We start from the raw sequence: 24,885 nt of genomic DNA, 5'->3' as shown, positions 1-24,885 counted from the left end.
AACAACACTACAAATACTGTATATGAATTTTCAAAGTATTGTGGAAGACTGTGTGAGTGAAGAATATTATACTGTTTTCCAGCAGTAGGACACTTTGTGACAGGACCCTGTAAATGTTCCTGTAGCTTAGCGCTTCACTGCTTGGAAAAGGTGGGCATTTATTCACTTACTGCCATACTCTCCACCATCTTGGACACTCTTTATCCTAAGGTGTCCTGGGGGAAATTCATTGGGAGGTGCAGCTACTACAGTGACACTCCATTGTCACAGTTATGTCTCCTTGGCCTATGGTTGATGCATCATGTCTCCTGCTTAAAGACATGACCAGTGACAACCACTTGTAAAATCTCCTTTGTAACATCGGCAAGGCTCCTCCATACTGCTATCACTGGGTGTTGTCTCAGAGTCTAGGATAGCCCTGACATTGTAACTTTAACCACCATAGTATCAGATGCTCCTGCAACCTACCTTATTTGATGATCCCAGTCTGCTTCTGTGCCAGCATGCTGGCAGAGAAGTTATGTCAGAGGGAAGGATCCCTCTCTCGTTCTCCCCCACTTCTCCTTGCTGTGATTGATCAATTTAATCAATTAATTTTAAATGTATATTTTTATAAACTTCGTTGCAATTGCAAAGTTCATTTTACTAAATTAATGCAAAAAAACCTCCAGAGCAGTGAAACTGCAGGAAGCCAGAGTTAGCTGCTATCTGGAAATACAGCAGCAGGACCATAGCTCAGCAAAGTGTCACATTATGACAGTGTGGGTACCATATACAGTAGAGTCTCACTTATCCAACACTCGCTTATCCAACGTTCTGGATTATCCAATGCATTTTTGTAGTCATTGTTTTCAATACATTGTGATATTTTGGTGCTAAATTGGTAAATACAGTAATTACTACATAGCATTACTGTGTATTGAACTACTTTTTCTCTCAAATTTGTTGTATACCATGATGTTTTGGTGCTTAATTTGTAAAATCATAACCTAATTTGATGTTTAATAGGCTTTTCTTTTATCCCTCCTTATTATCCAACAAATTCACTTATCCAACGTTCTGCCGGCCCGTTTATGTTGGATAAGTGAGACTCTACTGTACCAGTATGTTGTTGCTATCCCTCATCATGGGAATGTCACAGGATAGACTTATGGGAGGGGGATAGAACGTAACAGGATACTGAAAGATGGAAATTGCGACTTTTACCATAAATCTTCACAGTGCCATGTGAGATGAAAGAGGTCTTTCAAATGTTTGCCAATGTTCTCTAAAGGACTCTGTTAATACTGATATGTCTATTGTATCTGCATACTGACAGTCCGATCTCTTGGAGTCAAAACCTTCTCTAATGGCATTGCTTTTGTTACATGTGCAGTTGTAAGAATTTCTGTATTAATGTATGTAGTTTGCCATGAAACCATTTTCTCTGTTCATGCCTCTGCTAAGGGATGGGAATTTATGAATACATCTCAGTTCACTGTACCTTTTTCCTGCCTTCCTTTGAATTTGTTTGTTTGTTTGAGAACCACTGTTTGTAAGTCTATATTCAACCTCCAGGAAGATTGAATGTTCTGCAGCTGACATTTGGGTCTTTCTACTTCTAATAAGATTTGTATCCATTTTCCTTTTTGGTAGAGGCTGTCCTGTTTGTTCAATATAGAGTGCAGATTGTTCCATCCCCTGCATTAAAATCCATGACCAAAGTCTAATTAAAGATACATCTAATTGCTATAAAGCAAATAAATTCTTTCTCCCTTTTTGCAGTCCCCAAGTTCTCTTATAAATACCACCAAAGTCTGGGAAAAAGCAGCCCTTTAGTTCTTCTGACAATTAGAGAGTTTTTGTCCCCAATGGTAGCTACAGCATGAATAAACATGGTTTGTAGGAACTAATTTGCAAGACCGGAAAATGCAATTAAAGGTGACACTTTTCACCAAAAGGCCTACCCTTGGCTGCAGAGAAACAAACAGAAACAGCTGATTCAGCCTTGTCTACCTTTTCTTCACAGCCTTAAGGAAGAGCCTGGCTGTCATCTTAGATCCTATTTTCTTCTGTTAATAAGAATCTCATTAGTTTGATGGCATGGCTGTTGTTTCAGTCTGTTTCTCTTGTTCTTTCAAAATGCAGCCACTATCTAACCTCCCCTTTCTCTTATCTAGGTTAATTCTCTGAACTGAAGAATGTTTTCTGGTGCTCCTTGAAGTTTGACCAATTAGATTCAGAAGGCCTGAAGCCAATGGTAAGTAGCAAAAAGTGGAAGACTTCCAGTGGATATTCATGTTAGGACAACAGATCCTCTATTATAGATTGTATTCTTGGATATTCTTCTAAACTAAACAATGCTTTCTGGTGTTCCTTGAAGTCTGACAAGTTAGATTCTGAAAGCCTTAGCCCTGAAGCCAATGGTAAGTAGCAAAAAAATAAAATAAAAATGAAAACTTCCAGTAGATACTCAAATTGTACAACAGATCCTGTATTAGAGATTGTATTCTGAATAGCTCCATTAGTAGCTGTTGTAACAGAAGACTTTATAAATCATCTGTTTATGTCTTGAAGGCCAGCCTTGCTCTGTATCAACCATCTTTAGTCACAATCATTCCTCGATTGAAGATTTGCCAAGAATATAATGAAATCCTCAGGAGTAGCGGCATTAACATTTTAGTAATCAGAGAGACCAAATTTTGAATCCTACCACTTTGGGATTTCAGTAGAGTCTCACTTATCCAACGTTCTGGATTATCCAATGCATTTTTGTAGTCATTGTTTTCAATACATTGTGATATTTTGGTGCTAAATTCGTAAATACAGTAATTACTACATAGCATTACTGTGTATTGAACTACTTTTTCTGTCAAATTTGTTGTATAGCATGATGTTTTGGTGCTTAATTTGTAAAATCATAACCTAATTTGATGTTTAATAGGCTTTTCCTTAATCCCTCCTTATTATCCAACATATTCGCTTATCCAAGCTTCTGCCGGCCCGTTTATGTTGGATAAGTGAGACTCTACTGTAAATATTCTGCCAGATATTTTATTAGACCTTTTCCTTAAATTGTTAAGGTCAGCCACTTGTCATACGTTACAAGACTATAGATGAAAACAAAGGAATGAACCAAATCCAAGAGCATATGGTAACACTCAGTGGCAAAATGGAGGAGAGAAACAAAATATTTTTAAGAAACCTGCCTACCGGCTCATTATCACTCAGTGGGGGAAAATGCCATAATTAAAACAAATTAAATGTTTAGAAGATAAAACTAGATAAAAGAAACAACAGAGCTTACACAATTCTAGTACTCGCTGTACCATCTCTACCTGAGGTCCTCTCCAATAGGGTAGGTGGACCTTACATCTCCTGAAGAAAACAGGCAACTCACTTGAGTATTGCATCTTCAGTGATGGCCCTGCCACCAAAGCAGCCTCTTATATCAGGCAGATGATGGCCATATTGTTCACTGACAAGTAGTAAACCAAAGCAAGCACACTCTTCTTAAGTTCTTTCCCATTACAAGCTTTTGCCATCTGGACCACACTCCTAAGTTGTTTGGTTGCACATGTCCCAGTTTTCATCTATGAAATGTGGAAGATATTACTTTGCTCGCCCTGTCTTTATAACATAGGATCTCATCACACTGAAGGGGAGAAAGTGTGTCATCCAACAGCATTCAATATGCAAGTCGTCTTGAAAGAAGATGGGAGCCAACTCATTCTCATCACATACTATGTGTCCCTTCCTATTTTTAAAGACTGAACTCAGTTTCAACCTCAGCACACAGGCAATGCCTGTCTCCTCCTAATCCATTGGGAGACTGCCCATGTCACAGGTTCAAATCCCCTGTGAACATAGTACTGTGTATGATATCATGAGCAAAAATAGTTCAAAGCATCCAAACATTACATAAAAATCTCATAGTGACTACTCTATGATCTTTCGGCCGTGGAAAAATAAGAATTAAAAAATAGTTTATCCCTCCCCAACTTTTATTGAGGCTACGGCAAAGGGATCACTAGACTTGCCCATCAAGCATGGCCACGCTGAACACGTCACTATGACATGTAAATGAAAATGAAATGTGTCAAAACGGATGATTACCGATTCCCCGATCCATAAGAAAGAAACTGCTTCTTTTGTGTGGTGGCAGGATTGATTCATATTCTTTCCATGTTGTTTCTGCCTCTCATACCAAAAATTATGTGAAAGAAGTAATGCACAGCAGCACATTAATTTTGTTAACCAAGATGTTGCCTTCAAGTCATTTCTGACTTATGGCAACCCTAAGGCAAATCTATTGTGATGTTTTCTTAGCAAGTTTTGTTTAGAGATGGTTTTGCCTTTGTTTTTTTTTTAATCAAGAGAGTGTGACTTGATCAAGGTCATCGAGTGGGTTTCCATGGCTGATCAGTAGGACTGTGCAATGGATGAAAAAAATGTTTCGAAACTATCATTTCTAAAGTATCATTAGTGAAATTTCGTTGCTATAATGAAAGTAACAAAATGTTGTTACTTTTCTGATATAGTAATCGTGCACGTGAGGAAACTCCAGGGGCTCCTCTCTCTCTTATTTTTACAGATTTTTTTAAAAACCACAACAGCTATTTCATTGAATGTCTTTTATATTAACCAAGAGAACTTCCATTTAGGGATTTCTTCCCAGTCCAGCACAGAGATTTACTTACTAGAAGTATCAGTCAGTCATCCTCTTTGCAGATTCAACAATTTCTTGGAATTCTGGCTGGCTGCTGCCTATTCTGATTGAGGCTTTATGATGTTGAGCAGAATTCTGGAAAATGTAGTTTAGGGCAGGGCATTTTGAATCCTCTGGCTCCTCACCTTCCCAAATTATTTTTCAGGATTTTGTGCTTTCTCAGTCTCTTTCCCAGCCAACTCTGCTTTCTCCCTGCGGCTTCCCTCTCTTAATATAAAGAGGAATGGCAGCCTTTTTTGCCTTTGCTTTGCTTGCTTGCACCGAAAATGAAACTGACTTTGGGAGGCTTCCGATATTTACAAAATGCAAACAAAAAATAATTGGGTAAGTTTAGATTCTTACATTTTTTGGCACGGGCCACACCCATGTGTTGGATATTGCATTATAACGAATTTAATGAATTTGATCTGACTTATGAGGACTAACGATAATTTTGCTCAGCCCTACTGCGCAGGGATTCAAACCCTGGTCTCCCAGTGTCCTAGTCCAATATACAAACCATAGTGCTGCATATAACTGAAATACAGCTGTCGAGATTTACAACAGTGGAAACTTTCCTCCTCCTGAGTTTCAAACTGGAATTTGTCTTTGCCATAAAACTGCCTTTAGCAATGACCGTTTAGTATTCACACCCCGTGGCTCTTAAAAGGGAACCTTCCCAAAGGCCCACTCTGCACCTGCGAACAGCCTGAAAATAAAAGAAAGGAAATGGGGCAATGTGCCTTTGAAGCCCAGTAGACTTAAACAGAGAGAAGCAAACACCAGATGATTTAAAGAGGGATATGTCCGAGGTCATGAGTCAATAGGGAAATGAAAATGGTTAAAGCTTTCTTGGTGTAAGGCACATGGGGCCATTCTGAGAGGAAATGAGTAAAATCTGCAATACCTGAAGACCTTATTCATAGCATCACACTTGTCTAAAATGTGTAAATCCATGCAGGAGAAACAAAAAGGATTTTCTCATTTCATTCCTAATAATTACCATTTTAGACATTTTTATCCATAAACTGTGCTCTTCGCATGCCATTGCCTGAGGTTTTTTTTCTGTTTGAAATGACAACCATGTTCAGGAACTACAGAAGGTTTGCCAAGTGTGTTTGATGTGCCTAGAAGCTAATTGCAGAGAAGTGCAATTACTGTGGTAACCATTCATCCAGGCAGGAGGTTCTGGATGGACTCAGAGAGCCAGTGTATTGTACTGGAGTAGGCGTTTGTCAATGACTTTGGAGACCAGAGATTGAATTGATCATGAAAACCTACATGTTGACTTTGGGCTTCAAGTTTCAATGCACGACATCTCCAGAAACTGGAGGATCTAGCAGTAGCAGATGCAATATGAAATGTCATGAAAGCTGCTACTCATCACAGCAGCCCTCAATAGTAGCTAGATAAAACAAATAGAGCAGCTTTCTCTCTTTATAACTTTTCCTATGACTCTTCACACAAATTCAGACTTCATAGAATCATAGGATTGGAAAAGACCATGAGTTTTGTCCAGTCTAACCTCCTGGCATACAGGAATGTGTAATCAAAGCACTCCCCAATAATGATCATCCAGCCTCTATTTAGAAAACTTCCAGAGAGGGAGACTCCACCACCCTCTTGTTCCCTCCTCAATATGGCTGTCATATTAAATATGGTCCTCTTAACCTTCTCCTCTCCAGCTCCCCAAGCCATTACCCATAGAGCTTGTCTTCCAGACCTTTGGCCATTGGTAACACTATCCCAGGTGAGGTCTGACCAAAGCAGAATAGAGTGATACTATTACTTCCCACAATATAGACTCCATACTCGTATTGATGCAGCTTAGAATCACATTGCCTTTTTGTCTGTCAATAGTTTTGCCTCAAACATTATGAACCATTTCAAGGATGCTCACAAAAGTCCTATGCAGCACATCTGAATAGGAGTTAATATCAGTCTAGTATATATTGCTCTTCTGGTAATAATCAGGTATATGCCTTTTATGGGTTGTTCTAGCAACCATTAGGTGTATAAATATATACACAAACTTCCTTCATGCATGCAGCAAATGATGGCTTCCTAGGGCTCGTACATAAGGAAATGGGGTGCAGGGGAGATCCAGCACTATTTCAATGGACTAAATGCAATGATTTCTTTCCCATTTTTAGTCGGCTGAGATTGTCCCATTAGCAAATGAGGCTTTGGGGTCCACGTGAGGGCTTGATCACTGACGTGACTTCTGCCAGCTTAACCTCTGCCCACTCTATTAAAACGGCTTTAATGTAGACAAAAGGGGAATGGGGGGCACTACTCCCACGTCAGGAGGAGAGCAAAGATCAAATTTATGAACAGGTTGCAAGAGAGGGAAAAGCTAGTAAACTGGGGCACCAATGAGAAACAGTGACATGAAAGAAATGAGAAATGGGATCAAAGGACACAGGAAGAAGCAAAAACAGAAGTTGCATCTAATTGTGAAGTGCATTTTATTCCTTCAGGGTTTGTTTGTTTGTGGTATATGAATCATTTTCTTTTTGTAATCTCCTCCTTGACCAAAGTCTTGTAGTATAACCCCCTCCTTGTCCAAAGGCTCAAATGGATCCATGCTAGAGAAACAAAATACAGCCCAAGAGCACAAACTTTATATAATTAGTTGCCTATTTTCATTATATTTCTGTAAACATGTCAGAAAAAAATAATTGGTCTAGAGCCATGAGGCAATTTTTGAGTTTGATAACCTGCTTGCCTTGAAGACGTGGCAAGAGACACATGCAAAATCCAAATCATGTGGAAAAAAAGCACGACTTCTAGTAAACATGTATTTTGCTAAACTCTTATGAGGGAAAGGACAAGAGTAGCAGTAAAATTATGTGATTTTAAGTTACACGAGCCACCAATCCCATTTTTGCCATGTGAAGTAACTGGTCTGAGTAAGAGTCACTGCATAAAGTGATCTAATATATTTTGTGGCTGAGTAAGGATTTGAACTAGGATCCTCCTAGTTGTAGTTTGAGACTTAACTGCTTGCCCATATCTCCAGTCTTTTTAAATTTTGTGGACATAAAGCTCCTTTCTACAGAAAATAACCATTCTCCATAAAACAAAAAAGAAATCATTAATAGCAACATTTAAGCATATCTTTAGAGACAAAAATATTTAAAAGGCACTGGATTAAAATGGTCTTCACTGTACAGTGAAATACTGGCAGAAAGGTCCCGAGCAAGATGTTTTATACTGTAATTTAAACATTCCTCTTCTCAGCGTACTCAGCCAGACACAACTTGGCACATGTACACAAGTCAGGAATTTGTCTAGTCCAGCCTTTTGTTCACCATGACTAATAACTTACCTGAAAGAAACATTCCTATAGAAAATTTCTCTCTCCAGCAACCAACCAAATGCAAAAAGACAAGCTTTGAGATAGGACATGATGACTAGTCATTCTGTTTTAGTAAACATTAATAACTTCATTTTCAATTAATTTATCCAACCTTCCTTTAAAATCATCCATGTTGTTAGTCAATTCCACAGGTGCATTACACACTCGATGAATTAGTAGTCTTATTTGTCTTGAACTTCTCACCATTCAGCTTCAGGTTCTACTATTAGAGATTAAGAAAAGTGTCTCTTTATTTCACATCATGGTTAACTGAATAGGCCTCTACCATCCTTTACTTGTTTTTTTTCCTGTATGGAAAATACCCACAAACATTCCAAATTCTGGGTTGCTGAGTTTTCCGGGCTGTATGGCCATGTTTCAGAAGCATTCTTTCTTGATGTTTTGCCTGCATCTATGGCAGGCATCCTCAGAGGTTGTGAGGCATGCTGGAAACTAGTCAAGTGGGGTTTATATATCTGTGGAATGGTCAGGGTGGAAGAAAGAACTCTTGTCTGTTTGAGGCAGGTGTGAATGTTTCAGTTGGCCACCTTGATTAGCATTGAATACCCCTGAAAACTCATAGCAACCCAGTGATTCTGGCCATAAAAGCCTTCGACAACACATTCCAAATTCTCCTCATTGGTGAGTTTGCTCAAGTCCCTCAATACTTTAAGTTGCTTTTTCTGCATGTTTCCCACCTTTATAATGTCTCTTTTAAAAATGCTGTAGGCAGACCTGTACAGACTGCCAGATGTGGGTCCACTTTTTGGGTTTGTAGAACAGCAATATGATATTGGCAGTAACGAAATCGAGCTCATGAGCAGGCTTGTACTGACTCTTGCAAACTCCATTGATTGGTTTGTGCTGCATTAAATGGTGGTTGACTCAGTTTCCTTTTTTTTTACAGGTTTATAGTTATGTTACACAAACCTTTTAAAATTGATCTTTTATTTAGCTATCCCTTTCTTTCTTCATATTAACTCCACATTGTCTCATTGACATTGTGCATTTTTAATAGTTCTAATACTGCCACCTTCTGGGGGAAAATATGCATGTCCTGTAACATTTCTCAAACTCTTTCCAAAACAGATCCTTTCCTTGTTCAGCAGCTGAGCTCATCCTAGTAGATCAAGAGAGGAAGCTATTAAATTTATTTTACCAAATTTTAATATAAGCCCTCTCAGCTGATTACCTGGTTTCGCTCATCTACCTGATCCAGCCACTGTGTGTCTAAATAAGGAGGCTCAAGAACAAAAGATACACATTGATATATTCATTTGTCTTCATAGTTGATAATTAGAGCTTGAACACAAACGAAGATGTAACTCCATTGTGTTCCTTAATCTGCTAAACAGACAGGGATCACCTTTTTCTTGTGAGCATTTGGCTGACCATCTCATTCCAGGCCCTGGAAGCTTGCTTAAACTCAAAGATCACATTTCAAACTTAACCCCCCCCCCCCCCCCCCCCCCACACACACACACACACCATGTAATTTTATGTGGCCCTCCAGGTGCTGGACTACAACTCCTGTATTCCCCATCATTAGACTAGAAATGATGGGAATTGTGATACAGTAACATCTGGAAAGCTTTGAAATGTCCTTTAACTTTTCTCCAACCTGAGCTACAAGTGCTGTCGGGTTGCAATTTCCATTATTCCCAGTCTCCATAGGAAATGTGCTGGGAGTTGTAATTCAATAACATCTGGGGACACAAATTAGATAAAAACCTATAGGGCTGGCCACTATAACAGGGTGTTTGAAAAAGAGCTCCCTATTCACCATTTAAATTAAATGGTAAATAGGGAGTTCTTTTTCAAACACCCGGTATATAAAAAATTATAGTTGGCACCAGTATCCACAGATTCTCTGTCCATGGATTCAATGGTCCTTTGAAGGCAACCACAAGACTAATGTGGCCCCTCAAATGAAAATGAGTTTGACACCCCTGCCATAGATGCTCTATTGCGGCATGCAGACAAGTTTTTCTTTGGCCTTTTCCACAAATTCTGGTGGTTCCTATATGTAAATTGCATAGTTTATTTCCACATGCAGAAAAGCAGTCTTCACTTCCAGGTGTTCAACATGTATCTTCTTCAAAACTGCAACACTCAGTCAGAAACAGTCTTATAGATGTGTGCTTCGCTAGTGATGCACAGGTTTCATCATCGTCTTATAATAGAGAATATCCGTTGGCTACAAGTCTGGCTTTGTAGCGTTGAGCACACCCCTTCTCCATCACCTTTTGAATTTAGGGAAGTGAGACTAAATTTGACATTTTAGTGTTTTAAAATATTTGGGACAAACGAGTATAACAATCACTTTTCCACATGTGGAAGTTTAGAATATAACAAACGACTTTTAAATAACATACATTTTAACAATTTAACAATTTCTCCCCTGTTAATTTTGGGGTTTTTTTTTCTTGGCTGATTTATTGCGATCATGCTCTTTAACTGATCGTGACCTGGGTTCTTGACTTAAAATACGTTGGTTTACACAAACTACTAGACCCAATATGAGTCTCATAAAACATACTGACAGATGTGGAGGAAGACACAATAAAAAGATCAATTATTCCAGGAAGGAGAAAGGATAAGTCAGGAAACACTTTATTGCATTTAATTAGATCATACTGGACCTGCCCTTTTTATTGTGTTTTTGTACAGCACACAGAATCTTAGACACTTCGGTTATCATCTTGCCTATTCTCGTAAAATTCAAAAGAAAGCTTATCTATAAAGCCATAGGATTACACCTTAACAAGAAACTCAGTTTATACATTCTTAACCTTAGTTGGACAAATCAAAAGTGTTTAGGGACATAAAATTAAAAAAATAATAATAATTTAATAGGTTTTCAGAAAATCATCAAAGGATGCTCTCCAGAAGTATAAAGAGTTCTAGTTAAAGAATTCTGAAGAACCAGTACGGAGAAGGCCTCATTATCAAGTTACAGTATTTCTTTTAAAGTACATGTGATGACCCTGTTCCCTCTTGTCTCTCAAATAACCATTTAACAAAACACATCTGTGAGGGTCAAATTTTATTATGTGAACAATTGCATACAAAACATTACAGTACTTCAAATAAAAACAAGCAAAGAGACAACAAATATGAGCATTTAAAATAAGGCACATTAAAAAAAACCACACATCCATGAAATAGGTTCTATATATATATTTGGAGGTAGAAATAATTACAAAAATATGGAACAATTTTAAGTCTTAGCTGTTCCATTACAATTAGGGTCCCCATTTAAAACTGCATTGGTGAGTTACCTTAAATGCTTTTTTAATGCACTACATTTTTGCCTCAACTCTGCATTTTGTCTTTGAGTACCAGTCTTTTTTGGGGGAGAGGGGCGGAGGGAAGAACTATGTCATGAGCAAGACAACGGGGTAATTACAAAAAGTTAGAAATGTCCATACAAATGTATTTAATAACAAAAATGTCTTGAAGCACCACATTTTTATTTTTCCTCCAATAAAAAAAATGTACAACACCTTTTTTTTACATTATTATTAGAGACCTAACGATGTTTTTAATAGGGTTGCTATATCAGCTGGAATGGCCCCTTCTTCTCCTGCAGAAGAAAAGGAATGTATTAGAGAGGCACATGTAGGAAGCATTTCATAAATGCTAAAGCAAACAGACAGGAAACAATTGCCCCTAACATAGGACCTCACATTTTGACACTTGTGCTTTGTTGCCAATTTCTTTCTTTCAGAAATTCCCTTAAGAAACAGGGAGGAAACAAAGAAACAAACAACCTCTTACTAGTTGCATGACAGTGTAAGTTGGTTACACTCACAGGTGGCATTAAATGTAACAATCCAGCCCCAATAATCTAAGACATATTTAATTCTGTAGTTTTACCAAACAGAGTCCTACAGCTCCTGAGTGACTGATGCAGGGTTAATCAATACAGGCTCTGGAAACCTAGCTCGGTGAACGGTCTTAATCAGGAGCTCAATTCCAGAACTGGAAATGTTTTTCCATTGTGAACATGCTCTTCATCTCATGTCTATTTCACTTTATGCGAGAGAAGGTATTTTAAAGCTGTGCTCTACAAGCCAATTTGCAAAGGAAAATTGCAAGAGATCTATCCACACCATCCATTAGGAGGACAGAGATAACTGCCATTACCATTGTTTGTGCTGCAAACTAACTAAACCAGCTTTTGCTTGAACAGCAATGTATTTATTTTAAAAACCACTAACTGCATGATTCATAAAGTCTGATTTGACCTTTGTCTTTATGCTTCTAGTAACATGAATGGAATCCTATAGCTTTGTGTCCAGATCATCTTCTTGCAATTTATGTAGTGAGATGTCTTTATGAGAACTTACCTGCATCTGCTGCTGTCATGTCTTGTTCAAGTTTTAACTTCTGTTGACTGATTTTGAGCATAGATTCCTCTATAGTCCCTTTACTTATAAGCCTTATAACTTTCACTTCTCTAAAAATAAAAACAAAAGATCCAATGTTTACAACTTTCTATAAGCCAATTTAGCCAAAGCAACTTATTGTTTGTATTTCACTTTTTACAGAAAACAGTGTTGTGCCCTAATTTATATTTGAAGGGAATATGGTGACCTCTTAAACACACCTCTCTAAAGAAATAGTATATCACTATAAACTTAATTCTGAACTAGTTGACTGAAAATGCTTGTATCCATACAGTGGCAATAACAACCAATCTCTATTCAGAATTTCAAATCAGGATTACCATAAGCCTGTGAGGGAGAAAATACATTAGCCCTGTCTCTTTGATCATCAACTCTTAGCACATCAAGAACAAACATCTGAATGGAAGAGCATCTCAATATTTGGAGACTCTTTCTGTAACTAAGAAGCATACTCCTAGGAATGTGAAAACCCTTCCTGTGTAGCAAAGGGTTTCTTCTTTAGAGCGATCAACTGGCTTACCATTAAGTATTGGTGGGAGATAAATGGGAAACAAATGGAAGTTTTATTCAACATGATATGTCACTTATGCCAGTTTACACTCACCATTCTGTATGAATTCAAAACATACCCAACACATAGCTCTGCTCCCTTCATACATTTAACAAACAAGTCCATACCTGGTTTGCCCTACTCTGTGACATCTGTCTTCTGCCTGTTTGTCATTGTAAGGGTTACAATCAATATCATGAAGAATGACCACATTGGCTGAGGTAAGATTAATCCCAAGACCCCCAGCTTTAGTTGAAAGCAAGAAAATGAAGATGCCCATATCTGAATTAAATTCATCTATCAGATGTATCCTACAGAACAGAGTGAAAACAAAACATTCATTAGTGTGCAACTTGGGGTTGTCCTCCATAATTTTGCCACATTACAGGGAAAGATATATAAATGTCTGTTCACCTGGATTGTGGCATCAACTGTGTGAGCAAATGGCCCATCACTGACCTCAGCCCACAGACATGGTTTTCCTATTACCTGAGTCACAACACATTTCAATGGAGCCAATGCACATTGTTTAGTTGTCATCCACTGAATTTAGATAAACAAATCAATGGCATACATGAACATGCAATCACTTTCAAACTTCTCAGGTCATCTTATTCATCACTTATAGTCTTATTTTCAGTTACATTTTTCCCCTGACTATAACACCCAGAAGCCATTTCATAGAATAATAGAATCATAGAGTTGGAAGAGAACTCGTGGACCATCCAGTCCAACCCCCTGCCAAGAAGCAGGAAAATCTCATTCAAAACAGCCCTGACAGATGGCCATCCAGCCTGTTTAAAAGCATCCAAAGAAGGAGCCTCCACCACACTCTGGGGCAGAGAGTTCCGCTGCTGAACAGCTCTCACAGTTGGAAGTTCCGTCTGCTGTTATGTATAGATCAAATGGGCATTGTGTCACACACAAAATGAAACAACTAGACCAGGTAAGAATATTTTGATTTTTCTAGAGACCACTGAAATGTTTCCTCCAAACTGCTTCTGGGGTTTTGTCCACACTGCATTCAAATACCCATAATCAAATCCAAATACAAGAAAATTAATATTAATTGGACCTCTTTATGGTGTTCTTTTATTATCACTTTGCTTTTACCAACCTGTCAGCAATCTGTGTCTTTCCATCCAGCCTCAGATATCGATGCTGCTCATGTTTCAGAAGAACTTCTAGGATATCCAGCATCATAGTAAACTGGCTAAAAAGGACAACTCTGTTACCCTAAAGGAGGAAAGAGCAGATTTATAAGTAAAACCACAATCTTTCTGAGAAGCAGAACTACAAAAAAACTTGAGATATTTTTTATATCTGTTTCAGTTTGATGTATATATAACTTGAATTAGAGGTATCTCAAAGTCTGGATTCAAAAATTAAGCAGAGAGAAAAGTCTATCTCATTCCCATCTTTGCCTGATGACAGTCCGCTATGAGATAAACTTCTACTAAGCTAGTAGTAAAGCAAGACTTGATCACACTAAACTGTAAGTGAAATAGATGAAATATGTTGACACTGGCCCAGGAGTAATCATACTGTCCGTCTAAAACAGCACAAAAAGATACATGAATGTAAGTATCATACTTCAGATGGCGTTTCTGCAGTTGAAGCTCTAAGATATTTTTTAAACATACTTTGTGTTTTAGATTTGAATATTCAAGAAACTAATGCACATTTTCTTTAAATATTTGCATCTTCTATTATTATGCATGATACCACCCTTTCTCCAAGGAAGCTGAAGCCATCAGTTCACATATGTAAGACAAATTCACTATTCAGATGGCATACTATCATAGATGCAATGAATGCCAGTCAGAGTGATGATCAGGGTTAATAATCAACATAGTGAGGCAAACAAAAAAAGCTCAAATAGTATGAAAAATGCTGGCGCATTAGATCTGGTTAGTGTTATGCCTATTACGTCGCCTAATAAACTTCACAGACAGAGATTTGAAACAGGTGTGAGTTGAGTTCATTACATTACAAATATGACATTACAAAATGTTATAAATGTAGTATTACAAAATGTCCAGGATACACTGGTAAAACCAACCTTTTCTTTGAACTCCGATAAAATGTGTATCAATGTTCTAAATTTTCCAGAGTCCAAAATAAGGTCCATCTCAAGTTTGAAGTCATGAATATTTGCATATTGTTTACAAAGCAGATGTAATTCATAATCTGTCATCACAGACATATCTTCATATATAAGGTCAGGGTTTGCTTCACAGTGTGTAGGTTCCTAAAAACAAACGAACAGGTAGAAATTGAGGGAGCTACCAAAATCATTCAAACACAAATACATTTAACAGTTTTGCATATAGTTATAAAACCATCACACCACGTATGAACTGTTGACCACAGGATTAGCACAATAACTGTTTTTCAGACATAATGCCAATAAGAAGCCTTATCCCTATTTTAAATTGGAGTGTGCAGATGATGAAGGTGTAGAAGAGGAGTCTTTTGGAATCAATAGATACGGGGAAAGATGTAATATTTCCATAAGATTAAATTTTAAAATCCCAACATGGTGTTAATTAAGGTTTTAAAATATCCAAACCTCTCTTGATCATATGCAAAAAGAGAGAAAAGGAAGAAAGCATATGACCTGAATATTCATTGCGGATCCTGCATGTTACACTGAGCTGTACTTTAGACATAACCAATTAATCTTGTGTTTACTTTCTATTATTTATCATCCTTTCATGATAGATCACAGAACATTTCACCCTTTACTTATCTCATCCTACAATTTGTGACATGTTTATAACTGCAGCAATCTTTTGCTAAAGATACTGATTCTTTTGCCTTGCTACTTGTTACTTAATGCCAAACACAGACATGAATGATTGGTTTTTGACTCAATCCCAGACTTAAAAAGCACCAACAGGTCATTGAAGTATTTAAATCTAGCATTCTACCTTGAGCATGAGTTGTGACATCACTTTAAGTTTTTCAGATGTATAATATTGGCGATGTAAGAGAGGATGGTTGGCCATTTTTCTTAGCTGCATCATTACATTTCCCATTTCTGTATTTTTTTCTATAAACAAAAAAAGATGAACGAATTACAAATGATACTACTATCTCCAAATGTATTCAGTAAAATTTGTTGGAACTCCTTCTTCTCCTGCTTTTTGAGAGACTGGCAATGAATACCTGGTGCTGGAGGCAATCTTTTGGGGAACGAGACAGGCAAAACTACCACTAAATATTCCAAGCTTAGGAAAACCCTATGAAATCCATGGGATCAATGTAAGTTAACAGGAGATTTAAAGGCACACACACAACTGCAAACTTAACAGAGGTCAGCAAATTATTTTCTAGAACAAAATGGGAATGGGAGAAAGCTGGAGAAAAAAAAATTAAAACATGCTTACCGTGACTGTCAATAGATTTCTTTAAGGAGCTGAAGAGGTCTTGGTATAGCTTTTCCTGTTTCTCAGACATTTCACACCACTCCACAATATCCTTTTTGGGAGGTAGCTGTTTGAGGACCTGGTGGGTCAAAAACAAACTTTTAAATCATTTGGGCACTAGACATGGGTCATAATGTATGCCTGCTTGGAAAATAGTTCTGTTTAAGAACCTGTCTGATTTTTTTTACACTGTAGCAATTTTCGTAATCTAAAATGAAAACATACCTCTTCCTTTACTCTTCTCAAGATGAAAGGTTTGATTATCTGTTTGGCATGTGTAATTCTCTCCTTTTCATATGCACTGTGTTCCTCGGATGCCTTCTAATGAGAAAAAGCAAAAGCAAAAAAAAACAATCAAGCTACATGAACCTGAATTAGCTTTCCCGAGTCCCCTTGGGGAGATAGTGACAGGGTATAAAGTTTTATCATTATTAATTAAAATGGTATTTATCCTAGTGGAATGTGATTAATGTTCTGCTCTATATAATACTATGATATATAGACATGATTTCTAAGTATAAATATTTTGTTCTATGAATACTGTGATGTATGGACGTAATTTCTAAAACACTCATCATAATATAGCCACCAATGTTTTTTTTTTAAAGGGAGAATTATGAAGATGTCTCTGAAACATAGCATTGAATTGTCTGTTAGGATAAGATATAAAACCTGACAATCTGTGTTTATGAGCAGCAAAAATACACTCGAAATATACTTACTGCTTTAGAAGAGAATATCCTCCGAATTTCACTAGTGCTACTACTGAACATGTGCGGCATCACAAAATTCAAGAGAGACATAAGCTCCAAAAGATTGTTTTGCACTGGAGTCCCTGTTAGCAGCAAACGGTTTTTTGCCTATTTCCGAAACAAAAATAAGTGTGGTTAAGTCTTTACTATGGTTCTTCTCTAGTGGGACTCATGAAAAAAATCTATTTTTGTAAGATGGTGAAAGTAGGAAACTACAGTTTACAACATTTGTACTTCTGGGTCACTTTATCATATCTAAAGCTATTTTAGCTGTTAATCTATTGAATGCATAGCTAAGAAGTTTAGATGTGTATAATACATAAACACAGAAAATAAAGGACAGAATCCCACTACGTCAAAATGACTCATGCAATGGATTGTAGGAAGTGGTTTCACATTCTGCCACTTGTGCAACAAGGAACACTGCTGCATGAGTCGAAGCTGCATTTTATAAACTGAAATCACCATACATGAAATAGCAGATAATGGCAGTCTTATGGTACTACAGGGCAGAGGTTTCTTCTCTCCTGGCCTTCAAAGGGTTTTTTAATGAACAGATTTAAACTTCAATCCAAGGGAACAATTTAATGCCAATTTTCAATTGTTTTTAGAATTTGAGAAGCAAATGCTGGTATATCTGGCTTAAATTATATTCCTGTGTACGTTTACTCAAAACTAAATTCTACCCTGTTACTGTAATTTAAGTACAAGATTGATTGATTGATTTTAGTTAATGGTGTTCAATTTGCTTATTTTTAATTGTTTGCTTTAACATCTTTTGTGTTATTGTATCTGGGGTAGGTTAAAAATAAATTTTATTATTATTATTATTATTATTATTATTATTATTATTATTACAAGAATGGCATATGAAAATAATTTCCTTTTGACCGAATGGTACATTTCATTTGAACATCTTATACAACTTTTGAGTAAAAGTGCCCTAAATAAGGACAAATCAAAGTCTTACATTGATAGTCATCAGATGCTGATAGCGTATAGAGCCCATGTTTTTTAACATGTGACCTTCATCAAAGATTGCATAATTTAGCTTCATTCGTCGGAACAGGCTTCGATCATCTGAACTGCTAATTGCACAATTATACCTATAAAGAGAGCAAACAATGAACATATATCTTCTGTAAAAATAAATTACCTTCTGACGGTCATAAAAACTAGAAAGGCAGATATGAAGAAGATGCACTTTTAATCTTCATGCCCTTCAACTAACACTCATTTGCACATAACAGTTACTTAACCCTCTGTCAGAGTCAAAAGAATTGTAGGCCCCAAGAAAAAGTAGCCTGGTTTAATTAGTACTTATGAAAATGAAGAGTTTTTTCTAGTGCTATAATAATTACATTATCAAACTATAATTGACATTTTCGTTCCACGTTCACTTTTCCTACCATCCTGGAGCACCAATATCAGTTTTTTCATGAGCCAAACAATACATAGAAACACTGAAGCATGCCCCTCCACAAGCAAAATGTTATCCCTGTAATAAATACTAAGTGATGGGTTTGTTATGCAGTTTTAAAGAAACATGCTACATTTTGAAGAAGCTTTATTTAAAACTAGGATCAGAGAATTTTAAACCCCTCTCTTGCTATACATTTTTGTTAAAGAAATGAGTATAATGAAATTCACATCCACTATTTTGGATGGCATATCCAAATTAATTGGAACTAATGTTCATGTTCAAAAGGGCATATTAAATTACAGTTCTAATGTTTGCTTGTAAAGTTATGTTCAATGTGACTTTAAAGATTGCTAACAATAGAAGAAATAACTCTTCCCTTTAGGAATGCTCTTTCTCCTTCCTCAGTACCATATGTTGCACTGATATCTTAGAAAGGATTGAGAATTATCATTATGGTGGGATATAAGTGGAGAAAAACACCTTTGAGATACGTAATATATACTTTGTACATGCAGATAAATTGGAATCTTGGTGAATGGTTATATCTGTACTTTTGCGCTATTTTCCACACTGTGTCATTTATTGCACAGAAGAAGGAAGGAAGTGCCTTAGAGGGAATTCTACTAGAATTAAACTTGCTTCCTATAATTCCAGACAATATACGACGAGGAGCTGTCTTCTTTGTATAGTCACATCTTGGACTTTACATGGAATGTTTGGATTAGATTCACCTTCATGATGAAATGGGAAGATATGACAGAGAGAAATGCCTTCTGGGGAGAAAAGAAATAGCTAATTTTTCCTTATATGCTTACGTTGTTATGATCACATTGAAATCTACTGCTTTATTATAGATATCCATTCTCAGATGCCTCCTGTCATCCTGAGATCCTAGAAGGGAAAAATATGATTTCTCATTGCAGTTCGAGAAAACTCTAAACAAATATTTTGACTGCAAATGATAACTTTCTTATGTGACACCAGAAAAGGCATTTCGGGCATATTTGTAGTTTTTCTTATATGCTGTCTTGGTAAATTTATCCAAAGGTTTGTATATCATCTTACATTTTATTTTAAACAGAATTTCTTACCATAATAAAATAAGACTTGGAGTTCAGGACACCACAGGTTAACTTCTCTTATCCAGTTATCTATTTAAAAAAATTGAATAATTACTGTGAAGGTATTGACAATTGCACATTCAGATCAACACGAGTCTTCTCATTAATATACATATCTAAAACTGTTTAATCTGTAATATGGAATTAGATTGAAAGGATGTTTAGCCATGAAATTCATTTGGCATCCTTTAGCTCACGTCTCAGCTAAACTCATGTTGCATGTCCCCGAGAATGAGTTCAATTGAAATCAATAGGGTTTCTCTAAAGCAGGGGTCCCCAAACTAAGGCCCGGGGGCCACATGCGGCCCATCGAAGCCATTTATCCGGCCCCCGCGGCATCGGCTCCCTCCTCCTCCACCGAGGAAGGCACGTGCGGCACAAGGGAGGAGGGAAAGATGCACACGTTTCCCGCCTCCTCCCTCGCCTGGTGCGCGCCTTCCAAAGCCTTGCTTGTTTATAATGGTATTTTAATAATTATTTATTTAATTATCAGTTATTAAGGGGTGCTTTTCTAGTGCTTTTAGTGCACAAAGGCAGAAGGGGGTTGGACTAAATGGCCCAAGGGGTCTCTTCCAATCCTCTTTATTATTATTATTATTATTATTATTATTATTATTATTATTATTATTATTATTATATTGTATGACACAGCAAACAAGATAGATATGCTGGATTTCGTATCACAAAATCACAAGTCGAACACTTCCCAAGTGTCTAGGACTGTGTGATGTATTTTCGGATGATGCGCGCAGATCTCAGTAGGGTGGCCTTTTGCAGTTGGCAGATCGTAATTTTGTCAATGTCTATTGTTTCCAAATGCCGGCTGAGATCTTTTGGCACGGGACCCAGTGTGCCCATCACCACCGGGACCACCTGCACTGGTTTCTGCCAGATTCTTTGAAGTTCAATCTTAAGGTCCTGATAGCGGCTGAGTTTTTCCTGTTGTTTTTCGTCAATGCGACTGTCACCTGGGATGGTGACATCAATGATCCAAACCTTTTTCTTTTCCACAACTGTGATGTCTGGTGTGTTGTGTTCCAGAACTTTGTCAGTCTGGATTCGGAAGTCCCACAGTATCTTTGCGTGCTCATTTTCCAATACTTTTACAGGTTTGTCATCCCACCAGTTCTTTACTGCTAGGAGGTGGTACTTGAGGCATATTATTATTATTATTATTATTATTATTGACACTAAGACAGAGTATAACACAGAAAATGAGATATATATGCTGGAATTCGTATCACAAAATTACAAGTTGAACACTTCCCAAGCATTTAGGACTGTGTGATATTATTATTATTATTATTATTATTATTATTATTATTATTAACATTGAGGCTGGGTGGCCATCTGTCAGGGGTGCTTTACTTGTGCTTTTGGTGCACAAAGGTAGAAGGGGGTTGGACTAAATGACCCAAGGGGTCTCTTCCAACCCTCTTTATTATTTTTATTATGAGTATTATTATTATTAACATCGAGGCTGTATTTGTTCCCATTTTGTTTTTTTACTTCAAAGTAAGATATGTGTAGTGTGCATGGGAATTTGTTCATAGTTTTTTAAAAAAACTATAGTCCGGCTCTTCAACAGTCTGAGGGACCGGGAACTGGCCCTCTGTTTAAAAAGTTTGGCGACCCCTGCTCTAAAGGAAGGAATAAGATTCTCCTATTAAAGGGAAATCCCATATATGCTACTCAAAATTACTTGGGCAAAGAGCAGAATATGTATTTTTTTTTTTTTAAAAAAATACTTTTAAACATTATAAAGCTATAAATGTATACCATTAATACCATCATGACAATAGCATCACTGATAAACATAATACTGTATAAAGTGAAACAAGGAAACAGTAAAATTGACGTTCTTGCATAGGCATATAGGGGTTTGTTTTTTAAAGTAACAAATCAGTGCATATGAAGTAAATTATATGGAAGTTTACTTGAAAGTTATGTGCCATTCAGTTCAGCTAAGCTCATTTCTATGTAACTTCAATTTAACTGCAATCTTAAAAATTATTTATGACATTTCTTACCTATTGTTGATGCCGGCACTACAATCAAATGTGGACCTGTATCATCTTTTTGATAAAGATATGCCAGAAATGCAATCGCTTGGATGGTTTTTCCTAAGCCCTATGTGAAAAGTGGAGCAAATATAAAACAGAATGTAATCCCTATTTCAGGTTGCAATTAGAAACCAACATTTCACTGATAACTTTGTAACGTGAGCTATTTTTGGTTGTAAGATCAGAAAAGGTAAAGTGCAAAAGAGCATATTAGAAAGATATCTGATTAAATTCATATCTGAATTTTCAACTTACCATTTCATCAGCTAAAATGCCATTCAGTGAATGCTTATGCAAAAGCGCTAGCCAGTTTAAACCAATCTTCTGATATGGTTTAAGTTCCATGCTGAACATATAAAAGAAAGGACATCATTAAGTTCTTATGGAAACGCAACATGGGTGATCAGCAACTTATGAAATGATAGCAAATCTCTGAAACAACTAGTTACACTGTGTATTTTTTTTAAAAAATAATAGATTCAAAGCAGACAACTATTTGCAAGAAAAAGAGAAATATAATTCCATGTAAGTCTCTAAGACTGGCTGCACAGACTCAAGTAAGCTTCTGGCTGTTGCCCACTTTTAAAAGCTAGTCTCTGTATTTAATTTTTGAGGGCTGCTTTCTATGAACCTGTATTGTGCACACTTTCAGCAATGAAGAGCAATTATACCAACCTTTGATTCAGAATGGAAGGCTGTTCGATATTCCATCCACCTCCCCCATTTCCAGTGATCCTTGTCACTTGTTTGTTCAGTTTATTTGAGATCTCTTCACATTTATTCATTAGTTTTAAAACAACATCCCTCTCTCTCAATAATATTTTGCAGTTCCATATAATATCTTCTGACAAGCCGTTGGTCTTGCACATTTTTGAGAACTTAAAGGGGAAAGACAGAAAAAGATTAGCCACCATTACTAAATCAAAACTAAATCAACCATAGACCAGCACTATGAGCAAGCTCTAAATTGCTTCTTTCCTAGAAAGAAATGAAACCAGACTGTTCAAGTTAGCATCTCAACATCGTACAACAATTCTATTGTAGTTTTAATACTCCTTTGCAACACTCTTTGTAAACTGACTCCGATGACAGAAAATATATAGAAGCACAATAAATAAAGACTTAGAACATGATCTATATAAAATGCAGAATACAAATTTGTGCAAAGTTATGTGAAAAGGGAATTGATTGTGCATTATTACCCTTAGTTGAAAATATTATGTTTTTCAACAATAATTTTGTTTTTAGCTATCAAATTTAGTTCACTGTACAAATTTGGAAAATCCCTCTCTCAACAATAGAGGGCACTATCAATAAAGACTTGAGGGCATGGCACACCAGTAGATTTGCAACTTTTGGTGTGTGCTTTGTATTTATTTTTCAGATCTAAGACAAAATAAATATAATTCACACAGTAAACAACACACACTCCTCCAAAATCAAATAAAATTAAAACCACTGAACAATCACACAGTCTTCGCAGGGATTTTAAGGGATCTATGGTCCTAGCTTGCCATGGTGGGCTACTATGGATAAACCTTGCTGTATGTTAAACTATCACTATCAAAGAAAGATATCAAAAGCTAAAGCCTTCAATTTTCTACACCCCCTCCCCCCATATGGAAGGGAGGGTGCCCTTTCAAACCTACAATAGCCAGGACAATTCTTGTCAAAGATCTGGCTGCTATTTTAAGATTGCCTCTAGCACCAGAGAACCACCCTCCATGCTTGTTGAAACAAGGAAGTGACTGAAGGATATGAGAAAGAGAATGCAAAATAAGCTAATATTTTCCTAATCCTGAAGCTTTGAGTCTTGTTGTGACCATTACAGAAAATCAGTCACTACATCTATTATTCTCTTTCTACAGAAGTTAATCTCATGCATAATATGAAACTCAATAGCCCTTTCTGTTATATTTTGCCTTGTCAAGATGCAGCTTGATGACTAATGCTCTCTTCAAATTCAGCTTGACAAAAAGGAAGAAAAAAAACAGCTCAAGTTAAAAAGCAACACCTCAATAATACCTTGACTTGAGAGTTTGATTCTTTCCATGATTGGGTTCCTAACTCAAATAGCTCTTATCGTAAAGCAATTTTCAATTGGAATGCATTGAAATGCTATTAATCCATTCTGGCCCCCATGAACCTCTCATTTTGTTGGTTACATGTTTTTAAATAACAAAAATGTACTATAAATGCACATTCACATAGAACTATAAAAAGGAAGATCAATTTTAAAATCGTAGAAGCACAAAGTTGTGGCAAGGAAACACATTTGAGGCAACAAAATATGTGTTGGCCAGTGTAACAGCAAGGCAAATCCTGCACATTCACAATGCAACAGTAAACAAAGGAAGGTAAACTTTAAAATGGTAGAAGCACAAAGTAAAGTGGCATAAGCATCATTTTCTTCCTACTGTACTCATTCCAGCCTCCCTCCCTCTGTGGCTCCCTCTCCCTCTCCATGAAGCCAAACATACCAGGAATAAAAATCAGACAAAATCAACTAACCTAAAGGTCCTCAAAGCGGACAAGAGCATAGTGGACAGCAATCTCCTAAAGTGAACCAGAACAAAACAGAAAGCTATTTCCTGAAGCGAATAAGAGCACGAGGCACAGAGGCTGCTCCCTTGAAACCCTAAAGCCTTGTAATCTGGAACTAGTGCTCCCTCTGGCACTAGCTCTTAACTCAAACTGCTCTTAAATTGGGATGCTCTTAAGCTGAGGTTCCACTGTATTTCTTCTGAATTAAGAATCTGGTTTGATCTAAAGTACATCTAAATATAGCAGACTGAGCCATTTCAGACTGCCAAAATGACATGGGTCATTGCAAATATGGTCTGTGCCAAAAATTCCCTGCAAAGAAAAAGTCAACACAATTGGCAATGGGCTGTGAGAGAAGCACTTTCACATTTTAACCTTTTTTATTTCCAAGGAGGCAATTATACTTCTGGGGCATTCAGAAATGTACCCAACCATAGCACAACACTTGATTTTACCAATAATTCTACCCATGTAACTGCATTACCAAATGTTAGAATTAGATGGTAACTAGTTACTCAGAAAATATGAGCTTGTATGCAGC

At 36.9% G+C, this 24,885-nt stretch overlaps 1 protein-coding gene across 4 annotated transcripts in view; it reads right to left on the bottom strand.

Annotated features, from left to right (window-relative positions):
• Nucleotides 1–10,645: 10,645 nt before the first annotated feature.
• smarcad1 (SWI/SNF-related, matrix-associated actin-dependent regulator of chromatin, subfamily a, containing DEAD/H box 1) overlaps nucleotides 10,646–24,885 on the bottom strand; it is a 46,033-nt gene continuing 31,793 nt past the window's right edge. For all 4 annotated transcript variants that reach the window (XM_062982129.1, XM_062982127.1, XM_062982130.1 and 1 more), the window contains exons 10-24: nucleotides 22,476–22,678; nucleotides 22,056–22,146; nucleotides 21,768–21,867; nucleotides 19,708–19,767; nucleotides 19,432–19,507; nucleotides 18,164–18,299; nucleotides 17,164–17,301; nucleotides 16,667–16,762; nucleotides 16,403–16,520; nucleotides 15,944–16,065; nucleotides 15,073–15,261; nucleotides 14,128–14,246; nucleotides 13,139–13,321; nucleotides 12,401–12,510; nucleotides 10,646–11,634 (exon numbers count right to left, since the gene is read on the bottom strand). In XM_062982129.1, the coding sequence (XP_062838199.1) occupies nucleotides 11,573–11,634; nucleotides 12,401–12,510; nucleotides 13,139–13,321; nucleotides 14,128–14,246; nucleotides 15,073–15,261; nucleotides 15,944–16,065; nucleotides 16,403–16,520; nucleotides 16,667–16,762; nucleotides 17,164–17,301; nucleotides 18,164–18,299; nucleotides 19,432–19,507; nucleotides 19,708–19,767; nucleotides 21,768–21,867; nucleotides 22,056–22,146; nucleotides 22,476–22,678 (1,803 nt within the window). In that variant the 3' untranslated portion in view covers nucleotides 10,646–11,572. The remainder of the gene's footprint in view (nucleotides 11,635–12,400; nucleotides 12,511–13,138; nucleotides 13,322–14,127; nucleotides 14,247–15,072; nucleotides 15,262–15,943; nucleotides 16,066–16,402; nucleotides 16,521–16,666; nucleotides 16,763–17,163; nucleotides 17,302–18,163; nucleotides 18,300–19,431; nucleotides 19,508–19,707; nucleotides 19,768–21,767; nucleotides 21,868–22,055; nucleotides 22,147–22,475; nucleotides 22,679–24,885) is intronic.

This window comes from Anolis carolinensis, chromosome 5, assembly GCF_035594765.1.
Source record: "Anolis carolinensis isolate JA03-04 chromosome 5, rAnoCar3.1.pri, whole genome shotgun sequence".
Taxonomy (NCBI): domain Eukaryota; kingdom Metazoa; phylum Chordata; class Lepidosauria; order Squamata; family Dactyloidae; genus Anolis; species Anolis carolinensis.
Note: the sequence above shows the minus strand (reverse complement) of the source record. Positions and strands in the feature narration are given on the sequence as shown.